Here is a 22,227-nt window from a genome sequence, read left to right on the forward strand (position 1 = left end):
TTGGAAGTGACTTTATTATCCACAAACTTCTTTCTACCCCACTCCCCATACATAATTGGCCATAATTTTTTCTGTTGCCCAGTCTCCCTCATGAAGCTTCTGAGAAGTAGTGTATTTTTCTGTTAGAAATAGTGCTAGATTTTTGACGTAAGTTTGTTTTGATTTCACAGAAACTTCAAGTGTGTTAAAATTTGAATTCCAGGGCAGAAAAGAAAGAGTCCTGAGCTCATACCTGAAAGCCTTAGTTTAGCTTTGTCAGAGGCTGTTGTGTGAGCTTGGAGAAGTCTTGCATGTTTTCCCTCATGAGTAAGGATTTTTTGGAAGGGGGAAGATTTATCCCTGACTTCCCTGCCCCTCGTCTAAAATTTAGAAATTTAGAGGTAATGTTTTCAGAACTATGACTGTAAATGGGTAGAGCCTCATAATTTTAGAATTAGAATTTTTCCCTTACATTTTCTTCTTTTAATCTCTAGGTACCCTGAAGTCCTCAATTTAATTTATGTATTTAAGTTCTAAGTGCCTTATTAAACCTGCTGGGGAGATACATTACCGAAAGACTTAATTCCATGTCAAGAGATGTGTTTAGACTAGATGTAGCTCTCCTTAAGAAAGACTGCTGATGGCACATATGCCAGCCTCCCTTTTGGACAGAGTGTTCTTACTGGTTAAAACGTAGCAACTCTTCCTACGTTTTTGAGGAAGAAGGTTTTTGGGCCCTCTGATCTCTCTTGTTTCCTCTTACTGGGCTTTTTGGAGACCCTAGCTGAGGAGTCTCATTCAGGGACTTCATTAGCCAAAGATGGGTCTACCTGAAAGCCTGGGGAGTGACCCAGGGTGCTAGAAAAGGGAGTGGGAGAGAAACCTGAGGGGAAAAGGGGCTCAGTCAGCTCCCCACAAGTCATCTGAATTCATTATAAAACTACACAAGAGTTGGGAAAAGAGCTGCTACTATGGTGGCTGGGCCTCACAGTGACTGACACTAGAATTCACTGCAGCTAGAATCTAAACACCACCCAGGGGCCTTGGACACCTGCAGGTGGGGGATTATTCTGGACCCCAGGCTTTAGCCCAGGCTTTAGCCATGGTTTTGTTTGATGTTTCACTTGACCTTGCTTTTATGTGTCTTCTTGTCTTTCCAAACTCGTCCCCAACTGTACAGCGCCCCCAGCTCCTAACTCTGTACACTTTACTGTGGCTGCTTCTGCTCCATCTGGCTCCTTCCACCTCAAGGACTCCTGCAAGACATCCTTGTATGCAGTCTTCCAGTGATTGTTCTATAGTCTCTAATTTTGAAAATTGAGGGCTTGTTATCACAGAATGGATGGGGAGTGAGGTCTGTGTTAGGCCATGTCACCAGCCAGTGGTTGGCTGCCCTTGTGTAAGGTCCATGTAGCAGAGAAGGCTGCCACATAGCTCAGAAAGGGAAGCTGAGGCCTGGCTTCCTCTCAGAGGGACTGGAAGATATGGATCCCTCAGAATGGGACACCAGTTGTGTTGAGCACTGTGAATGGTGTGTGTAGCTCAGAGGGCAAGTGTGTATGACAGGTGACAAGGGTGTAGGCTTGTTTCTGTTCACCTAATTCAAAGGAACCTTCCAAGACAAGATGAACCCCTCCTTATATCCAGAAGTTATTTAGAGAGAGAATCGGGAATGGTTTAGCAGAAGTAAGCCCATGTTTACCATGTATGCCATTGAGTACTCTTGTGGACTGTGTGTATAGATGGTGTTTTCTGCGTTCACTGAGGACATAGTGGATGTGCTGTAAGCTTGTCTCCTTCCCAAATTCTCATACTTGCTTGTTAATGGAGATGTGTTAAATAAGAGTCATTATCATGGAATCACTGAATGACAGAGGGTTTTAGTAGGAGTAGTGGGTTGGTATAGGATTATGGAGTAGAACAACCAACACCCTGGTGCTAGATAGCAAGGTGGGAGGGTTGGTTTCATCTCTAATTACCCATATGGCACAGAAATGTTACTGAATATGGAAGCCCCTCGCCTTTCTTAAAAATCTAACAAACTACTGCAATGAAACTGTGGTAACAAATGTGGAAACCCAGCTTGGTCAAGATTAAACACAAAAGACGCGTACCCTTCAGAACACCTGAAGTGCTGTCTTCTCAGAGGACCTCAGGCCTGTGAGTGGCTGTGTGCGTTCCATTTTGTCACGATGGTTGCTTTCTCCTCTTGCAGCTCTCAGGTGAGAAGATCTGAAGGGTGCATAGAATCATTGGCTCTTATCCGCAACCAATGTTGGCAGAATGTAACTTCTACTCAGCAAAAATTCCAGGGCAGCATTCCAGTTGGCTGGTTTGGGTTGGGTGCCATTTCTTAAGGTGAGGTTGGGAGCGAGGGCCTAAGGAGACGGGGCTCCTCCAAGTGGACTGCATGACAGTGTGGTGTCAGGGAGATCCATAGGGGAATTAGCTGGAGACCAGGTAACTTAACTAAAACTAAATTTGCACTAACTGTGTTATGATGTTTGCAGCCTTTTGAGACTCAGTACTTGTTTCTTCCCTTCCCTGGATGTTTTAAGAACGGGTCTTGGACGCTACCTTCCCCTTGAAGCTGTGTAGTTCTGGATGTCTCCTTTCCCTGGGCTGTTGGCTCTGACCTGTCAGCTGACAAGGCCTCTGACAGAATAACCCTGCAGGAATGGTTACGTGCTATATCTTTAGTACACACCCTTGTAGATCTACCTCCATCCATAAAGCAGCCAGACCTTGACCTTTTTTGTTTTTGAAGCGGTTGTTCACAGTCTCAGTACTGAAGATGAGAGAGAACGCTACAAAAGCAACAGAATTCAGGTAAAGACAGTTGTCATTCTGTCTAGCCTGTTCCCTAGTGTTGACACTTTCCAAGCTTCCTACATGAACTGCCTTTGGTAGGGACTTGTTCCATTGAGTGTCTCTGTGGGCCCCGTGCTGCACTTGGCTTCATGGGAATCTTTATGGGGATCTTTAAATGGATTTTGAAGTAGACATTATTACCCCGTGTGGGCACTCAGGGTTCAGGTGCCTGAATCTCAAAGCTTACCAGTTACCGTCTAAAGACTTTTCTAGTAATCTTCACTTCTAGTCCAAGAGATAATAGGGGATGATAATAGGCAGTAATAGGGCTAGCGGAAGGTGAAAACTCTGTTTGCTATGGTTAAAGTTGAAGATACAACTAAGATATAACTCATAAGCCATACAGTTGAACCATTTAAAGCCTACAGTTTAGTAATGGTAGTATACACAGAGGTTGTGCAATCATGCCTACTGTGATTGTATTCTGTTAGAACACTCTCACTGCCCCCCACACGTGCCCATTAGCACACACACTGCATTTCCCCTGTACCCCCAGGCCTGGGCAACCATTACTGTGGCTTCTGTTTCTATAGATTTGTTTCTTTTGGACATTTCATATTGATGGGATAGTAGGTCCTGTGACCTTTTGTGCCATTTATTTATATATTTATTTACTTACTTATTTGCCTTTAGCAAAGCGAGGCTTTTATAATTTTTTTTTTTTTTTTGATGAAAATGTAACAAAGCTATCCTCTTAGGCTCGCTTTCCATCTTCAGCTTCAGGGTACCCTGCCTTACTAGCCTGTTTGCTACAAGAAGGTGGAAGATGAAACCTCCCAAATTGACTCGGAGTTGTTGTGAGTTGGGTTAGAGTGGGTGGTAGAAGGTATGATGGGTGCTGGCATGGAAAATTCCCCCTTTTATGCCTGGTCACTCCAGTGTGAAAGGGTCAATAGGTATTCTCTGTCACAGGAGGTTCCTGTCTTGAGAGTGGATGGGGCAGAGGCTTGAGAGCCTGTGCAGTGGGGTGGGTGTGCTGTGCTGGCCTTTCCTTAGTCCTAAAGCCACTCCAGGGCAGCCTCAGGCAGCCATGGACCCTCTGCCTGCTTTGTCCCTTGGTTCACGCTCTAGAGGTGGGAATCTCCTGCCCCTCCCGCCCGGCAGCTGTGGGGGATGTTATCAGTGTTGAACTTGGGCACTAGACCAAACCCTGCTGGAGCCTGAACTCAAAACTCTGCTGATCCGAGATGGCAGGGCCAGTTGTATGCAAACTGGCTGCCACCAACTTTGTTGTCCAGGCGGGCAAGTTGAGGACCTTGGCAGTGGGGATGATGCTGTTGCTACCTCGCGATCATGCTAGTGCGGACCTAAGGAGGGCTTTCCCTGCTTCTACTCACACTCCTCTAGGTCCGGGCTGGCTAGGGCTGCAAATGCACACAGAGGCAGAGCTGTCTCTGTGCTCTGTCTTTGGCAGCTCTCCCCAAGAAGGGTGACCGTTCTGCCAACTAGCTGTGGAAAACTGGGGGAGGTTCTTTGAAAATTATATACTTGCTTTTAAACTACTTAAATAAAAGGAGCCAGCCCAAATCCTGATCATCTTGATGGACTGTCAGTGAGACATGGGAAGTTTTTATTAGGGTGAGAGCAGAGAGCTTGGTGGGTGTTATTGCATGGCTCGGTTCTTGCCTCTGTCTCTAGCTGTCTCATTTCCTGTGAGACTTTGGGGAAGAAAGGGAGAAGGGAGCAGTGTGATCCCCTGTGTACATCATAGACGTGATAAACCTTTTTGGTGTCTTGGCAAAAATATGAAGACTGTGCTTAGATTTCTAAATAAATTCAGGTCCTAAATGCTAAGTGCTGTGAAGCTGGGCCCTGAGCTCGGTCCCTGGGGTAGACGCTGTCCCCAGGATGTTGGTGACCAGCCAGGGTTGCACAGAGTGGATCCTGGGGGGAGGGGGTGGCGAGTGCATAAGAGAGAGGTGTGTGGCAGCTACATGTTGTCCTGCCATATTACTAGGGCAGGCTTCTTTCTTTTCAGCAAGTGTCTGTCCACCAAGTCTGTCCACTTGTCCACCAAGTTCTGACCTGGTGGAGTTCAGGCTCCATTCCTATATGGGCTGACATGTTTTGGTGGCTGTCCACTGGAAGCCTACTTTTTTTTTTTTTTTTTGGTACTGGGGATTGAACTCATGACCTTGCACTTGCCAGGCAGGTGCTTATACCACTGAGCAAAATCCCCAGCTGAAGCCTACATTGTGATAGCTGTGGATGTTTAAATTTAAAAGGATTCTAAACATCCTTTTTTTTTCACTCAAAAAATTTTATATAATTTTTATTTTGAACATGTCTTTATCAGTTTGCATTTGCAATACCTAGCGATGAGTGAGCTTGGGAGATGGAGGCAGACACAGCATGGCCACAAGGTTTTCCTGGCGCCTCCCTTTGGAACCGCTTCTCTCTCATTGGTGTGCACTTCCCAACCTGTCGGCCTCAGTGTGAGTCACTTTGCCAGACTGCCAGGCCCCGCCGCCTGCCGCCCTTCCTTGTGGACTGGACGACTCCCGGCGGGAGTTGCTGGCACAGTGTCCAGAAAACAAACCACGCCCTGGGAATGAGGATATGTGTGGCATTTCTGTGCTCTTGAAAGGAACCCTGGTGTTGCATGTTGGGCCTGGGGTCTGTCCACCCCATGTGTGGGGGTATTTTTGACCCCATGTCACTACTGGTGCTGGCTTCGCTGGTGGGCAGAGGCACTTGCCCTTATTGGCCGGTGAGGGCAGGCGGCACTGACTCATAACCAAAGGTCAGTGTGACTGCTGTTGCCAGCCCCTCTCTTCCTTGTGTGTGCATATCATCTTGAATCTTTTAGGTATTTGGTCTCGCTTGATGCAGAACATTCTGGATTTATGAGTTAGACTTGGGTTCAGTTTATTATTTTGTACTTTGGATTCTTTCTTTAAGGAGATCAGAGATAAAACTATCTTTGTTTGCCAACTTACTGCCACCCGTCTCTCCTCCCTCCAAAAAGTGGGTGGTGTTTTCCTTCGGTGACTGGGGCTAAGATGAGCAGATTCCTGCTGGTGCACGGTTTTATGGAGATCTGTGTACCTGAAACCTCTCCCCCATGTTCATCTTTAGCTGTACTAATCTTGCTAGTACCAATCCCGTTGCTTCCTGTGTTGTCATTCTGGGATTAGGGATACTTTAGAGTTGTGGGTGATCTGGGACCTTGGAATATAACAGAAGGCCACATCCTGGTCATGGGGGCTCATGGCATTTTTATACCATCACCATAGCTTGCTGGCTTTCCTAATCTCCACTGAGGACTTGGATTTGGCTATGATGGTTACCGTTGGCTGTTGTCATGGGCTGAGTACTTTTGTAAGCCAGAGCACACATCAGCTCATGTGAAAAGAAAAATCTCGGCCCAGTTACCATTAACTGAGTGATTTTCAATTGGGTTGTTTCCCAGGAGACATCTGGACACATTTTTGGTTGTCACAGCTGGGCAGGGGGTATTAATGTCATGTAGTAGATAAGAGGCCAGGAATGCTGCTGGGACAGCTCCCTCCACAGAGACTCATTCACAGTGGTGCCAAGGCTGAGAAACTGCTTTAATATGTTTATTGAGCAACTAAAGAGTAGATTAAGATACAGGAAAGAATATTTTTAAATGAATGACAACCCAATTGGCTAATGTACCTTTAATTTGTCTTTTTATTTTTCATGTCGTCAGTTTGAGTACTTAGAAATCTTAATGGTTTACTATTCTTCAAAGAAAGAAAAACATTAAAACTGCATAACCATAATGATACAAAAGGATTAGCTTCCCATGCAGTAATAAGTGTGATGCACAGAAAGGTCTGTACTTTGTTTGTGATAGTCCAGCAGAGATATCAATCCTGCCTCGTTGGTAGAAGAGATACTGTATTTGTATTTTTTAAAACCTACTTTTCAGCTCACCTAATTAACTTTTTTTGAGTGAGCAGACCTAAACCAAAATCACTTTCTCCCAGAATACTGTTTTTTTTTTAAAGCTATACTTTTAGATTTTTCTTCTAGGTTTCACATTTTGCTTTCTAACTCCTGTTCTGAAAAGAACTGTCTATAGATGACAATACATCATAAATTCTGTGGCTCTTCCATGACATTTCTGGGGAAATAAATGAAAGGTGTAAATTAAGAAAAGCAAGTGTTTGTGTTCCCACTTTAACCTTCTGTTATGTTAAATGACTTTGTTGAAGAGGGCTGTCACTGCTGTTGAAAACTTGGGAAAATCCACAGCAAGCTGTGCCAATAGATGCCTTTGGGAGCACAGGATGTTTGATGTGAAAATTATATGGACACATCTAATTGGGTACATTTTCACCCCACCAGATATCAGCTAAAGGGGTGACACTCTTCTCTCCTGCTTTTTTAGCTAAATTGTTTAACCTGGATTTCATGCTATTCAGAATTGCATTCCAGCAATCCAAGTGCCAGTTTTTAATTTCTTTTGTTTAGTAGTATTGTGTGTACAATTCAAGCATATAAATGTGTAGACATCTGGAAAGAGCTGGCTATCAATCCCTTCCTGATTTGAAGGAAAAGACCTATGACCCCCTTTTCCCCCCCATAATTTACAGTCTTTCTCATGTCCTGTACAAACCCAGGCAGCCGGTAAAAGAAAACAGCTCTCTGGAACTTCTGCTTCCTGTAAAATGGGAATAATAACTCTTATCTATCCTGGTTCCTGGAGTTATATATTTATATCTCGAATAAGATGTGGTCAGAATTAAAATTCAAGGCAGTAACACAGATAAATAGTGAGTAATTATGCCAATTTAAACTCTACAATTAAATTGTCAGTTTGTTCATGTACTATAGAGTTTACCCATTCAAGGTATACAGTTCAATAGTTTTTAGTACATTTACAGAGGTATGCAACTATCACTATAATGCTAGAATATTTTCATTCCCCCTTTAAAAGTATCCTTTATATCCACTAGTGGTCACACCTGTTCTTCACTCTTACCTTTTTTTTTAAAAGATAACCATCAATCTACATTTTGTTTTTGAATTTACCAATTCTGAGTGTTCAGGGTATATATACATGATAGAATTTGAATGGCTTCTTTCACCTGGCGTAATATTCTCTAGGTTATCCATGTTGTAGCATGCATGGGTATTTCATTCCTCAATATTCAGTTATAGGGCTAGACCACAGTTTATTGATCTGTTCATAATTGATGGTAGACTTCAGAATTTGAAAATTGTTATGTTCATATTTGCTTTAATTTTCAAAGCATAATTCCTTTTTTTTTTTTTTTTTTTGGTTGAGGCTGTTTTTATGATCCATGTATTTTAACAAATCATCAAGACAGAGCGGAAACAAAACATTGGAACAAGATGACTTCAGAATTCACAATCTCTGGAGCATTTAAGACTTTTGATCAGTAAAGAACTATTTTTAGTTATTCTTCCTGTCGGTTGGCTAAGGATTAAGATATTATCACCAGTGACTCAAGCCTGCCAAGATAGGCACTATCTCCTTTGTCTTCTTGTTCTCCTCTGGTAATCAGTCAGATGGTAACCAACAGATTATGACCAGGTGAAGTTATTTCCAGCCTGGGGAGTCTTGTTTTCTGTTTGGCTTTTTTTTTTTAAGTTACCATTTGGGATGTTGTTTTTGCCTGTTGTAAGTAAGTAAGTAAGAAGCCCATATATGTTTACATTCAGATTTGCCTTATAATAGATGTGGCCAAAAATTGGTTCCTTGGTTTTTAGGGGAGACCCAGCCTGTCAGTTCCTTGTAATCAGCTCTGAACGCTACCCTTCAGGACTGTTTTTGGTCTTAATGTCCCATAAGTACTCTAAAAGAACAATTTTTCAAGGAAAACCTGAAGTTTTAATTCAGTAACTGCAGATGTAGTATATGAAGATGATTTTCACTTCATGCATCAACAGTTTTTAAAAGAAGGCTAAAACATGTTTGCTCTCTCCAAACAATCTAAATAAAGTGATGGAGGACCTGGTTTTCTCCTGGGGTCTACATTTTGACAGTGGGACTGTTTGTTTACTGAAGGAAAGAAATGGGAGCACAATATGAGTGGGTCCTCCTATTCATGGTGCACGCTTCGTGATGCCTTCTGGAAGTACCACTGTGCACCCCACCTCCCATCCATTCATGTACATACTCTGTAGCCTAATTTTTGCTTGTAGAGATCTGAGTGTTCAGGTTAGAAGGAGATACCGCAAGCCTTGAGGGTCACAGAAAAGAATTTATTCCATAGCTAACACACCCTACGCCATGAATATAAACTCCAAACTCCTTTTTTTCAGATTGGGAGACCCCAAATATCATAGCACTGAGAAAATTACTTACAAAGCAGCTGACTCAGGTTGGGTCTGCCTTGAGTGAAGGAACCCTCTTTTCTACCACAATGTCAGAGGCTAGGCAGGAGCCCTCATGTGTGGTTGTGGTGTGTGCTCCCTGACAGAGTGTGGTGATCTGTGTGGCCGGATTGGTGACAGCATGTTCCTTTTTATGACCAATGGAGCCAATGTCATTTTGGAGCTGGGGATGTTAGTGAATGGAGCTGGACACATTGTAAATGAGGCAGGATCAGGATCAGGATTCATCCTGTCTGTGGGAATCCATTGCTCTTGAGTCTATCTTTATATCCTAACAAGGTGATTCCTTTATTCATAATGTCTAGAAAAAACTAAAAAAAATTTCAATTTAGTATGTTTTTATGCAATAAATTTAATGTCTGAGGTGCATTTTAGCCAAAATAGCTTGTTTTCATAAATACCCGATGAGGTTTACGTAACATTTTCTCATAAATTAGCCCTTGTTTGCACAACTATTCAGTTATTATACCACGAAGAGCCTCTGGAGTTTGATGTCAGGAAGCATATTAACAGAAAAATTGTATGTTACTATCTAATAATTGGTTAGTAGAAATGAGAAGGAAGAACTCATTGGGGTTCCTGTGGCTAGCAAGATGCAAATTATGAAAACATTCTCAGGAGAAATTTTAAGATTGTTCTAGAAACCCACTATTTGCTTGTTAAAACATTTGATTCCCACTGGTAGGGGGAGGAAGGTGCTGCTGCTTATCAATATGCTTTCTTTTGCAAAACATCTAAATTCTTGAGAGGTAAATAAGATACCCAACACTCCCAGCCTGTGTTGTCTTTACTACCTCTTGGTTCAGGGATTGTGGGATAGACATCACAAGTCCTAATCAGATTCCTGGCCTTTTTGGCCTGGTGATTCTGCCTAGTTCTGTTCATAATATATACCAGAGCTTGCTCCAAGAAGGAACTTCCCTCTAGCAAAAGTCTTGTTAAAAGCACAGCATAATGTTGAGTTTATTAGATGGATTCATAAAGCTTTCCACAGCCCATGGTTCTTGGAAGCAAGGGTCTTCCTCCACTTCTTTCATACGTAGCTTGTCCTTGGTAATTAAGGTACATGAGCTTACAAGATGGGCTTGAACGTGAGAATCAGTTCCTACTCTCTCCAAGTCATTGATGAGCATGGTTTTTCATGAGCTTGCTAGCACTCTGCTTGTTTGGAGAGGTGACCCTGTTAAGGATAGGGACCCTCAGTTCCATGGAAATGATGCCTATGAAGGATTTAGGGAGAAGCTTCATTTTTTCTCTGCTTAAGGTCACTTTGTGCCTCCTCAGTGTCGCAGGAAACTGGGGGTGGGGTCATGCGGTGTGTTGTCTATGGTAGATGGGTGTCCCTGAAATTTGTCTGCCTTCTATAAAGGACTTCAGCCAGGTCTGTTAGGACTTTACTCATTATTTTTTGCACGCTTTGGCTGACATCCCAAGTCTGGATAAAAATGTTAACCACTTTAGTTCTTCACCTTTTATCCCAGTAAAGTCTTGGCCTTCACGTTTAGACCAAATATACTGCTGGTGTGAATTTGAGAAGTGAAAGCATTTCCTTCATTCAGAATTATTCCACTGACTTTCCTCCTCCTCTTTCCTTTATTCCCTTCAATTTTTTGGTATCTACCTTTCCTTCATTGTTGATGATACTATGATAAACAATATATTTCATTTCCAACTTCTCAGTATCTGGTAGTAGAAATTTTATCCAAAAAGAGAGAGGAGCAAGCTCACAGTTTGTTTTACCTGGTAAGCACCATTTAAAAAGATGCCGCCAATTCCCACTCATGCATTTTTCCTCAAGTGTAGTTTCCTTGGCTGTATAGAGCATTTATCTAGTAAAATCAGTCTTGGCTGTATGTCACCTTTTCTCCTTGAATATAACTTACTTCAGTAAAGATACTGTCTCGTTGCCTGATGGCCACATCCAGAGGGAAGGAGGCACGTGCTTGTGGACCTGGAAGGTTGAGGAGTCCGATGGCGCCCATGTTTGTATGTGGGCATCAACCAGGGTGGGCAGGACTCTTAAAGGTGCACAGCTACCAGGGCCCTTGTGAGGGAGCAGACAGTCCCTGGGGGTCAGGGCTCACAGCTGATTGGTAGGGAATAGTGGCGTGGGGCCCCACATCTGCGTCTCTTCATAATTGAGGATGGGTGCAGAGTGTCTCATAAAGGAGGTGTAAAGGTGGACTAAGTATTAGCACCGTTTGTGCTTGGTTCCGCCTTTTGTCATGTCTAAGTCAAGGTCCTTGAATGTCAAGATACAGATTTTTTCTGTCTGTCTCTCTTTCTCTGTCTCTCTTTCTCCCTCCCTCCTCCCCTCCCTCCTCCCCTCCCTCCCTCTCTGCTTCCTTCCTTCCTTCCTTCCTTCCTTCCTTCCTTCCTTCCTTCCTCCCTCCCTCCCTCCCTCCCTCCCTCCCTCCCTCCCTCCTTCTGTCTTGTTCCGGGGATTGAACTCATGACCTTGCACTTGCCAGACAGGTACTTGTGCCGCTAACCTAAATCCCTGGCCCTGCATTTTGTTTTCGCAACCCTTGTGACTCCATGGTGATTCTGTGCCAGCGGACCCCTCAGCAGGGTTGCTGAGTGAGAGGACGTGGATGTGGGAAGGAGTGGCAGTGGTCATTCCTGACTCTAGGACTTTGCCCACTGTCTTTGCTTTCCTCATACCTACTCATGCATGTTCACATTTTAAAAAATTATGTTGACCCAAAAAGAAAAAAAATGTGGCTTGCATTTGCCATGTCAGTGATTGTATTCTGGTTTGGGGAAGAACTGAGCTTATTTTCAGAGGAAAATGATAGCTTGCCTGGAGCCCTGAGTACCTTTTCTTTGCTCCTGCTTATAGTTGTTAGACAACATGTTTCAAGTATAATTAGTTCTCGTCAGTTACCTCACCATCATCCAGGGTAAGAATTATCCATGGCGCTTGAAGCCAGATCAGCATGACCTGTAAGGACTTTCTCCAAGATGTGATTTGTTGGGGGAGGTTTGCTTGTTTGAATGGTTGCTATTGCATGTTTTTTAGTATCTTTGCTTGTGTGTACATGCGCGCGCACACACACACACACACACACACACACACACACACACGAGTAAATGATAAATGTGAGGATTTTACCCTTTCACCAAATTTAGAAAATTGTCAGTTTACTAATTTGCTTTTTTAGTGTAATGGCCTTGTCATCATCTTTCTTTCATTTTGATTCCTTATTCTTCCAAAGTCATAGCATTTTTCTTTTTTCTTTTTGGTACTGAGGATCGAACTCATGACTGTATGCTTGAACGGCAGGCACTTATGCTGCTGAGCTAATTCCTTGGCCCGACATACCATTTTTCAAAAGAAATTTTTTTTCATGGTCTGCCTATAACCCTAAAGTCTCTTGTTTTTCAAATTCTGGGTTTCAGGGATCAAATCTTGAAGAAAGATTTAGATTAGATGATTCATAAGACTCAATGCATTTTAAAATTCATATCTCATTCAGAGACCCATGAATAATCGTTTTCCTCTTACTATGGAGGAGGAAATGCACATAGCATTCACCCCAGGTGCACTAGGGGTCTCCAAAGATGCAGAACCAATAATAGGCTGGATATGCAGATGATATCAAAGGGGGTTAGACAGGAAACTAGCCCATGTGATTATGGAGGCTGAAAAGTCCTATGATCTATAGTTGGCAGGTAGGAGACCCAGTAGAGTCCATGGCTTGGGGTTAGTTGGGGTAGCTTGAGACCCAGGAAGAGGTGTTATTTTAGTCTATTCTAGAGCAAGAAGAGTGGGTGTCCCAGCTCAAAGGTACTAGCTTATTTGAGGATCACTTTCTTGTCTATTGAAACCTTCAATTCAATCCTCACACTGGAGAGCTCAGTCTGCTTTGCTAGCCTATCCACTCAAGTGTTAAATCCAGGACACCCTCACAATGTTTGACCAAATAACTGGGCACACTATGGTCAATTACAGAATGCGTGAAACTGGGCACTGCACTGAGGCAAAACACAAAAACGTCAGCCCTTTTCTTCCTGCCTCCTGGTCCAGTATAGATTCTTCCAGTAATCAACAGCTGTTTGCCAGTTTTACTCTGGGTGATACTAATCTTTCATACGGAGTGTTTATTATTTATGTATTTTTTAAAACCTCTGGGTACATTTGTGTTTTTAGAAGTTTTTTCTTTCCTAAATGCTTTCCAGCTCTTTTTTCTATACTTCTGCTTTATTTCTTTATTTTTCTGGCAGAGCAAGTTATCCTTTGCAGCCCATTGGGCCCCTTTCTGTTGTGGTACCTTTGGGGGCCGCCCCACTGCTTGTTGCAGGGCAGTAAGCTTATAAGGAAGCTGGGTAGTGTAATGTATTGCTCCAACTTTATGGTGGCAGGCCAAGACTCTTGACCTGTGTGCCCGTGGGCAGATTGGGTTAACACTGTGTCACAGGACTGAGCTGTCCAGGAGGCTGTCACCTTCCAGCCCCTCTTGCTTGCCTCCTTTCTGGCATGATAGAGCCTTGTTATCTCACCTTCCCCAGAGGAAGCACAACTCTTGTCTGCAAATAAGCCAGAGGGCAGATTTTAACACTGCCCAAGATTTGTGACCTCTGTTTCCTGCATCTACTAGGTCACTGTCACCAGTGGTTTTGACTCTAGAGAAGAGAAGCAGGGCCTGGAGGATGTCAGGTGAGGCCACTGAAGGTCCCTCTCCTCCATTTGCAGATACTGGCCATAAGTTACATTTGTATTTTAAGAAATTCTGGGCACCAACTCTAGTCCCCTGCTGCTGTCAGGAGCAGAGAACTCATAGGGCTTTAATTTACCTTCTCCTGGAACAGTTCCAGTGTTTTTCCACATTCCACTTGATTTGTGAATGGATGACTATGGAGACAGTCTGACAAAAGTGAGTAGACTGCTCCAGTCTTAATTCCTCCCTGTCTTGTAGAACTCAGTTCACACTGACCTGAGAAAATGTGAATATTGATCCATAAACTGAAAGATCCAGGGATGGGAGACATGGGGTCTGGCTGGATCCAGGGGCCTCTGTATCAGGATTGCATCCCACCAGCTGCTGGCTCTGCTGTCCTCAAGCTGGCTCATTGTATAGAGATGTTTTCAAATTCAGAATGGTTTCCTTGTGTCTGTTACCTTGATTCCGAACCAGGACCGTGTGTTGAATGGGCTTGCACTGAGTATACTGCCCACCCCTGGAGCTGAGGAGAAGTCCTGTCCACCAAAGCTACATGTCTTGAGTAAAGGAAGTGACTCCTAAGTTTCAGGTTATTGTTACCAGCAGAGCTATGAATGAGTGCTGAGCGAAAACTCGGCAGATGTCAGCTTCATAATCTTTAGAATCTGTTGATGCTTCTCGTGCTTAGGCACAGTTACAGTTCTTGAAGTACAAAACGATTTTACAGTTGTAAACGCATACACATATGAATTTTTATAGGCTATCCTATATACTCTATAGAAATACGAAGTGCTTGCTTTATAAGACTTTTTTTATTCTACCAAGGGATTAGAAATGCGAAAGGATATTAAAATTAAGGGAAAAGCAGAGTAGGCCCTTTAGAAGAGGTGGGGATAAGGCACATTCTATAAGTTCAGAGCTGGTAGGATTGGTGGCTGTGACTCATACATTTGGCTGTGTGGGTCCTGGGTCCCTAGGCATAGAAGAGTCTGTCTAAATCTCTCTGGAGGGTATGTGTGTGCAGCTGCCCCTATAAGAGTGCAGGCCTTAAGGGAATGGCTGGGGGCGATAGTCAAGATGAAACAGATGCTGAGGTGCTGCATTCCTGCAATCCCAGAGCTCTGGGAGGCAGAGGCAGGAGGGTGGCAAATTCAAGCCCAGTCTGGAGAGTTTAGTAATTCAAGCAAGCCCCTGTCTCAAAAATAAATAATTTTCTTTTTTAAAGGGCTGGAGATGATGCTTAGTGTGGAGGCCCAGGGTTCTGTCTCCAGTCCCAAGAGGTCTATAGCAAACCTTGGCTGTGTTCGTTTCCAGACTCTTCTGTGGCACTTGCCCTTGGGGAACCTTGCTTCTTTGCTTCTAGCACTGTTAGGAAACAAAGAATAGACAAGAATGAAAACTCTGTGTTGCTGGGTTTCTGCCAGAAATAGTTGGAAGTTGAACCACGCTGCCTTTGAGGGTGGCACTCGGTGAGTCACGGCTGCAGCTGGGCAGGGTGGGCCCACCTGAGTTGTAAAGTCGGGCTGAGGGCCCGTCTGCCTCCTGACTCTCATCTGTTCTCCAGTGAGCGATGTGGAGATTGGCCGGGGATGGGCTCTCTGCTTCCTGAGCTGAGAGGGGAGACCGCAGGGTGAGTCACAGGGCAGCCCCTCCAGGGGCAAATTCCTGGACCGCTGGCTGCTAGTGGCTCCCAAAACTGCAACTAGCAGAGGCCCTAGAGTGGCCCAAGTTCAGGCAGCGTGCTCCCCTCATTCGGACAGCACACTGTGTCTGTGTGTGACTTTCGTCTACTTTAGAAGACCAAATGCTATGGTGACCATGCAGAGTGTTCCAGGAGTCTGTTCTTCCTTCACACAGAGGCATCTGTACCCACTGTGTTCATTCCGATAGTTCCCATAGTGACTAGCAGAACATAGAAGATACTGTGTTTTGTATTCAGTCTCATATACTTAGTCCTAAATTATCACTCAGGATTAAAAAGGATAAAATAGTTGTTACGGACTTTTCCTTTATATGTATGTGGTATGTGTGTATGTGTATGTGTATTTTTTAATTTTTAAATTTTCTAGTTTTATTTTTTGGTGGGACTGGATATTGAACCCAGGGAGTGCTTAGTTATACCACCAGACCTTTGTAACTTAACTTTAAGACTCTGTGTGCTTAGTCCAGGGCTGTCCTTGAACTTGGCAATCCTGCTTCCGCCTCCCCAGTAGCTAGGATTATGGGTGTGTGCCAGCTGGCTGGACTCTTACTATGTTTTTTCCCTTTTGATGACACCGAGGGTTGAACCTAGCACCCAGTTTCTTTTTATTTTATTTTATTTTTTAATTTCGAGATAGGATTTCAAATAAATTGCCTGAGCTGACTTGAATTTGCAGTTCTCTTGCCTCAGCCTCCCCTGGTGCTGGGCTGTGCACCATCACCACACGCTGCTCTGACTCCTCTCGCTATAAAAATTTGCAAGACTCAGAGGAGAGGAGACATATCTTTTATGATGAACCATAAAGGGCATGGGCATTTTCTTTTCTTCTTTTTAATTTTTTTATTAAGGAACACTAAGATGCTGTTTCTTGTTTGAGAAATAGCACCTCTTGGACCCCAGGTCATTCTTTACATCCCTACATTGACTCCTAAATTACCCACTCTGTATGTAGAACCATGGTAAGCATAGGGCAGGCAATCAGGTTTACACAGCAGCCGTTTCTGAATTGACTCAAACATGGTTTCTATCCTCCTCTACTGGTACTAGCTATGTGACCTTGGGCATGCTCCTTAACGTCTCTGAGTCAGTTTCCTCCTCTGTGAAATGGGCACAGCACTCCCAAGAACCACATTCTCATCTAGGGCCCAGGATAAAGGAGGCAATGGGTACCGTCTCACAGCTCTTGGGATAGGGTTCTAGTTGCCTTCAAATCCCATTCAATCACTTACTTTCTGAGCACCCTCAGTGTGTGCTGTTGAGCCTTGCAAGGGGTTCCGAGATGGTGGTGTAGCCACACACAAAAAAAGACGTGTCCTGTCTACCAAGAGCTCGAGTATTGAGTGGACCCATATGCAGTTAACAGTCTTTCAGGGTAGAGGTTGGCAGTTTCACATGGTTCAGGCTAATAGAAGAATCAGTAAGGTAAGTTGCAGAAGGGCATCAGCTCGGTGATTCTGGAGACTCAGAGGCAGGGACAGTCACATTTGTCAGGAGAGTCACAGGACGACTGGGCCCTGCAGGAAGGCCACATGAGGAGCTTTGTTTGAGGTGCCCCGCTGACCCTACACAGCAGGGAGGTGGAAGAGCTGTGGGTTCGTGTGGGGAACTGTGATCTTCATTGTTTGGAGCTTGCACAGAATTGTGGGCTAGGGCAGGAAGTCAGGCTGGGGACGGTATGCCTTGGTGATCACGGTCCTCTCCCAAGCCTCACTCTGTTCCCCTTTCTTCCTGGCAGCAGAGCCCCCTCCCTTGCTGCACTCAGGGACATGACTGTCAGCACTTCTACCCCCCCTCAGACTTCACTGTCAGCACTCAAGTCTTCAGGGACATGAAAAGGAGCCACTCCTCACAAAAGGTTGGGGAGCCCTGGTGTTTGGAGGTAGGTCTGGAGCATAATGACGGTATGAGATGAGCTAGCTCTGAAACGGAACCGCCCATCCAAAGGGTGCCCTGTGCCAGGGCAGGACCTATCCACCTGCCACCATCCTAGAGTTCTCATTGGGTCACTGTCATCTCTGGTGCCATGATGTCTGGCTGTACTGACCGCCAGTAGGGATATCATAACTATAAAAATGTCAGTTTACAGAAGAGGGTGGAGGTGTGCTACTGTGCGTTCAAGGTGCCCGGCTCTCCATAAAAGGCCACATGATCCAGTGTCACACGAGGGCTTCCGTGAGAATGATGAGCAGCGTGGTATCCCATTAAACTTGACCCCCAGGAAGTAATTTCCTAGGACTCTTTATAGCTCCCAGTGGAAGGGAAGTTCCTGCCTCAACTTTGCCTTTATTATTAGTAATTTAGAACTCAAGAGATTTTTCTTTTAAAACTCATGGTGCTGAAAACGCTCACTCCTCCTCCATAAGGATGCCTCCCGGAGGCAGCCACGAATGCCTTTGCTCACAATGATGCTCTCCAAGGAGAGGAAGCATTGTTAATTTTCCTTAAATAATTCAATGCAGCATCCATACCCCACACTGCTCTGTGCTTGCGAGTGATAGTTCTCTTCAAATTAGTAGTCCCAAAGAATAAAGAACATCTAGAACATGCTTTTATCTCCAAGAAAGCAAAAGTCAATGCAGATAAAAAAGTGACCCTGAGATTTAAACAGAAAATGGCTTAGTACTAATGTTTGTCTTTTTTTTTTTAAAGAAAAGTGAATATTCATGAGCAAATTAGTAAAGTGTCTGTCTTTTAAAAACATTTATTGTATTCCATTAGGTGCAGTGCTATGTGCTAGGGCTACTGGGGCTGAAAATGTGGTTTCTCCAGTTGGCAGAGACCTTTGGAATAAATCACCCTTAAGTATGTTGTAGTTTAAGGAGTAGTTAAAAGCCATTTAACAGAACTAAGGAACATGTGATATAAGGTACATGGAAGAAAATATATGCCCCATACCTTCATATCTGCGGATAATCTCTTAATATTTGGGCGCCTATCTTTCTAGTCCTTCGTGTGTGTTAATCTTTAAAAATGTTGAAATGGGATTTGTGCTTGATAACTGTTTGTGTTTCCGTCTCACTTGGTAGAACACTAAGATGACCTTTCTGTATTTTCATGTGTGTTACTTCCAGCTAGTAACTCATGTATTTATGTCCTATGGAAACCCTGTAGTCTAGAGAAGCCAGATGGGAATAAAAATGCAAGACAGTTCTAGGGTCTTCAGTTCTTCTGAATTTCTGCTCTCTTGTTTGTGACTGTGCCTGTATGTGGCTGTACTTGCCCCTGATGGCCTGGAGTGAGCATGTATGTGCATGCGTAACTGGCAGGGACCTCGCGGAGCAGAGAGGCCCCTCAGCAGTCCCTATGCCTGCTGGGAGATTTTCTTCCACAGCCTCTCCCTGGTCAGCTCTTACTGAGAATGGCTGTTCATGCCAGCCATTAGGGGTAGAAGGCTGTTCACCTACCAGGACCTGGCAAATGCTAACTCATTAATCTCTGGTCAGAGTTAGGAGGGCGATAAAGAAGAACTAGGTACCCATTTGATAATGAGGAAACTGAAACAGAAAGATTGGATTTCTTCCTTATAACTCAAGATCGGCAGGAGCTGATTAGTTCCCTGGCGCCAGTGATGGCGAACATTTCTCAGCCTTATCTTTAGGACAGAGAAACATCTCCCAAGGGAAGCCCAAAATGCTACCATTCTACATGAGGCCTGAATATAAACTGTGCACAGGCTGGACACAGAGACACCCCACCACTGTACCAGCTTGTGCACTATACTGACTGTTCTGTGCCTCAGTTTCCCTGCCACATGAGCTATGTATAAAGTGAGTGCTTGGGTAGAGAGCTGAGATCACAGTGGCGTAGGACCAGCCGGATTCCCCGTAACCTGCACGCTGACTGTACCATCACATGTCAGCATAGTTGTGCAGCAGCTCCTGCCTCCAGTGTCTTCGTGGATGTATGTCCTCACTATTTCAGGAATTTCACGGGCGTACAGATCCCCATCACACAGGAGTGTGCTAGATGTGCCCCTGGGGAGCAAGGTGAAAAGTACATGACTGGCAGCCAGGAGAACCAGTTTTGAGCTGAACCTTCTGTCACCTCTTTGGCAAGGTCTTGCTCCTCTGTAATGCAATTCCTGGATCTGTAAGAACGGAGTATGTGGGGATACAAGCCAGGCTTGTTGTCCTGGGTATCTAGGGAAATCCCTTGACATTTAACACCAGGTTCCTATAGTGCAGGTGCTAATAGATTTGTACCACTGTATTAACTCTTCCAAACTGAGCAAAAACCTGAAGAAGGGACCTGTATGAGTTATTTCTGTTTCACAAACAAGATAACTGAGCCACCAAGAGATTAAGCAACTTGGGTCAGATCACCCCAATGCACGGCTGTTGCCTGTGGCTCCGAGCCTTCTGTATCACTGGTCTTCCACTTGCTGAAGGAGAATGCCTTTGATCCTGTTTGGCATCTGGCCTTCTTTACTGGGAGGGAACTCTTGATTCAGAACATCCAGTGTTTTAGTTTTCGTGTTTCACATTTGGGAAACCCTCTGCCCCATCCATTTTAACATTCATTGTTCCTCCTCCTTTCCTTGCAGTGCAGCTGGGTTCTAACCTTTGAGGTCTCTTTCTCTAGGAATTCAGACTGGTAGACTAGTTGAGTAAATATGACTAAGAAAGTCAATATCCACCTGGGCAAGCATGACTCACTTTCTAGTTAGCTATTCATGTACATTTTAAAGCTAGCCACACAAACCCGCTGCATTGGGGCTATTAACACGGCCAATAGTGACAATAATAGGGTGTGACCCAAGGCACAACCACATTCAGATAAGAAAGAAAATGTTTTTTCCTGTAATTGCTTAGTCAATACGTTTCCACTGAAATACTTGCAAACCGATTTGTAAAAAGTTCTTTGTCTGACCCTTCCCTTATTCCAGGCTTCCTTCCTCTTCAGGGTTTCTGTAAACTTTTCCTGCTCAGCGGCTTTGGGTGAGCAAGATGGTACTTTCTGTCCCCTCTCATTTTTTGGTTGACCCACCCTTTTGCTGCTGTTGAGCCTGTTTTTATTTAATTTTTAGGCGTATGTGTCTGTGTTTTCAAAAGGGGGCACATTATTGCTGCTACTTGTTCATTAACCTCTCAGCCTATAAATTTAAGGGAAAAAAGAGACTTCTGCTAAATTTGCAAAGCTAGTCACATAGACAGGGAGTTAACCAGTTTGGTAAGAGGAAATGAAACTTTTCTTAGGTTTATTAGACCACATCCTATAAATCTGTGGCTTATTATATGTCTTGATTTCTAAAAAGCATGGCACCATGGCCAAAACCTTATTTTTGCTTGTTAGTCATTTGAAACAAATACAGATATTACTTCATTTCCTGGGTACTTTATTTTTCAGTACATGTTACGTATGGAAAATCTGGATTTACACAGTGTAGTGTGTTACAAGGGAAGTTTTTGCTAATATATAAACCGTTGCATTATAATGCTGGGTTAGCTAGTATTCTGCTAAACTGGGACTTTTCATTTGGCCCCTTACCCCGATTAATAGCAAGGTGAGCAAAACAGTAAAAATACCTCTAAAGGCAAAGTTCATGTTTTGACATATTTCCTCTAACGTTGTGTGTGTTACTGGTTTCCATTCTAGCAGTTGCTATCCTTTGGTAGTTTGCCTGTCACCCAAAAACACAGATGGGTCTGAGTTTCACTGTCAGAGCAGTTGGCAGAGGCCATCAGTTGACAGTGGTGCAGGTAAGATGATTCTGGAACATTCTGTAATGCCATCATGATGTCTGTGGCCTATGAATTCCTTGTATAGTCCTGGATCTTTCTGTCTGAAAATGAACCAGCAGGGACCTCTGTAACATTTCATTTCTTCCTTTTCTTTTGCTGTTTGCAAAGCTCCTTCTTGAAAGTCTTCCTGGTTCAAGAAGTGCACGAACGTTCTCCACTGATTAACTATGCTGCCAGTGTAACGGACTGCAGGTCTGGAGAATGTTCTGTGCCACATTTCCCATGTTGTTCCTGATGTCTTAGGCTGGAAGGAGACGTCCCTGTGAATGGTTTTCATGTCACTCGGTACACTTGTCTCCTAGTTGTTGAGCTGGTGTGCCGGGTGGGAAGGGGGGACTCCTAAGGAGTGTGTCTGTGTGCAGGATGGGGGTGCAAGCCTGGTAGGACCCCACACCGCCCAGTCTCCGTAGGCTGTGTCAGTGGCCCTTATCTCAGTGGTGCCTTCTTGTCCACTCTTCATGAGTCACACATTTTCTTTGTATTCCCACAACAAAAGTCACTAGTAGAGAAGACTTGAGCCTTTGGGTGTTGTGTGCCCACACTTTATTATTTTGGACACTCCCCTTTTGTAATTCTTTGAGCTGATAGATGACTTTTTAAAGGGGCCAAACTGTATCAAGGGAGAGTATTCATTAGCCTTAAGACTTTCGTAGTCTGTACAGCGCCCAATAAAGATACCGGGTCGGTTCTCAGGGTGCCTGGTGTGTGTGTTGGGGGGTACTTTCTACTGGTGGTTCTGAAGGCATCTACCCAGGCAGGCAGTCTGTCTGTTTCTGGCGCCATAGCGCGCTCTCTCGGAGTCTTTTCCTGTCCTCAGCCTCTGTAATGATGTCAGTGAGGCTGGCATTCAGAATTTGGAAACAAAGGGAAACCACAGTTTAGTCCAGGTTCTGGGATTTAAGTTAGTAATTTTTCTTAAGAGCAGTTCTCATTAAAA

The 22,227-nt window shown here is 44.1% G+C and overlaps 1 protein-coding gene across 46 annotated transcripts in view; it reads left to right on the forward strand.

Moving 5' to 3' along the window:
* Positions 1–22,227, forward strand: part of Tcf7l2 (transcription factor 7 like 2) — a 183,497-nt gene that overhangs the window by 98,444 nt on the left and 62,826 nt on the right. For 9 of the 46 annotated variants that reach the window (XM_063244709.1, XM_063244714.1, XM_063244715.1 and 6 more), the window contains one exon: positions 17,285–17,428. The exons of 34 other annotated variants lie outside the window; for them this stretch is intronic. In XM_063244709.1, the coding sequence (XP_063100779.1) occupies positions 17,285–17,428 (144 nt within the window). The remainder of the gene's footprint in view (positions 1–17,284; positions 17,429–22,227) is intronic. 3 more of the 46 variants (XM_063244710.1, XM_063244718.1, XM_063244740.1) reach the window with 1 other exon arrangement.

Source organism: Cavia porcellus, unplaced genomic scaffold (assembly GCF_034190915.1).
Source record: "Cavia porcellus strain 051 isolate PalLab524CR breed Dunkin Hartley unplaced genomic scaffold, mCavPor4.1 scaffold_2, whole genome shotgun sequence".
In the NCBI taxonomy this organism is placed as follows: domain Eukaryota; kingdom Metazoa; phylum Chordata; class Mammalia; order Rodentia; family Caviidae; genus Cavia; species Cavia porcellus.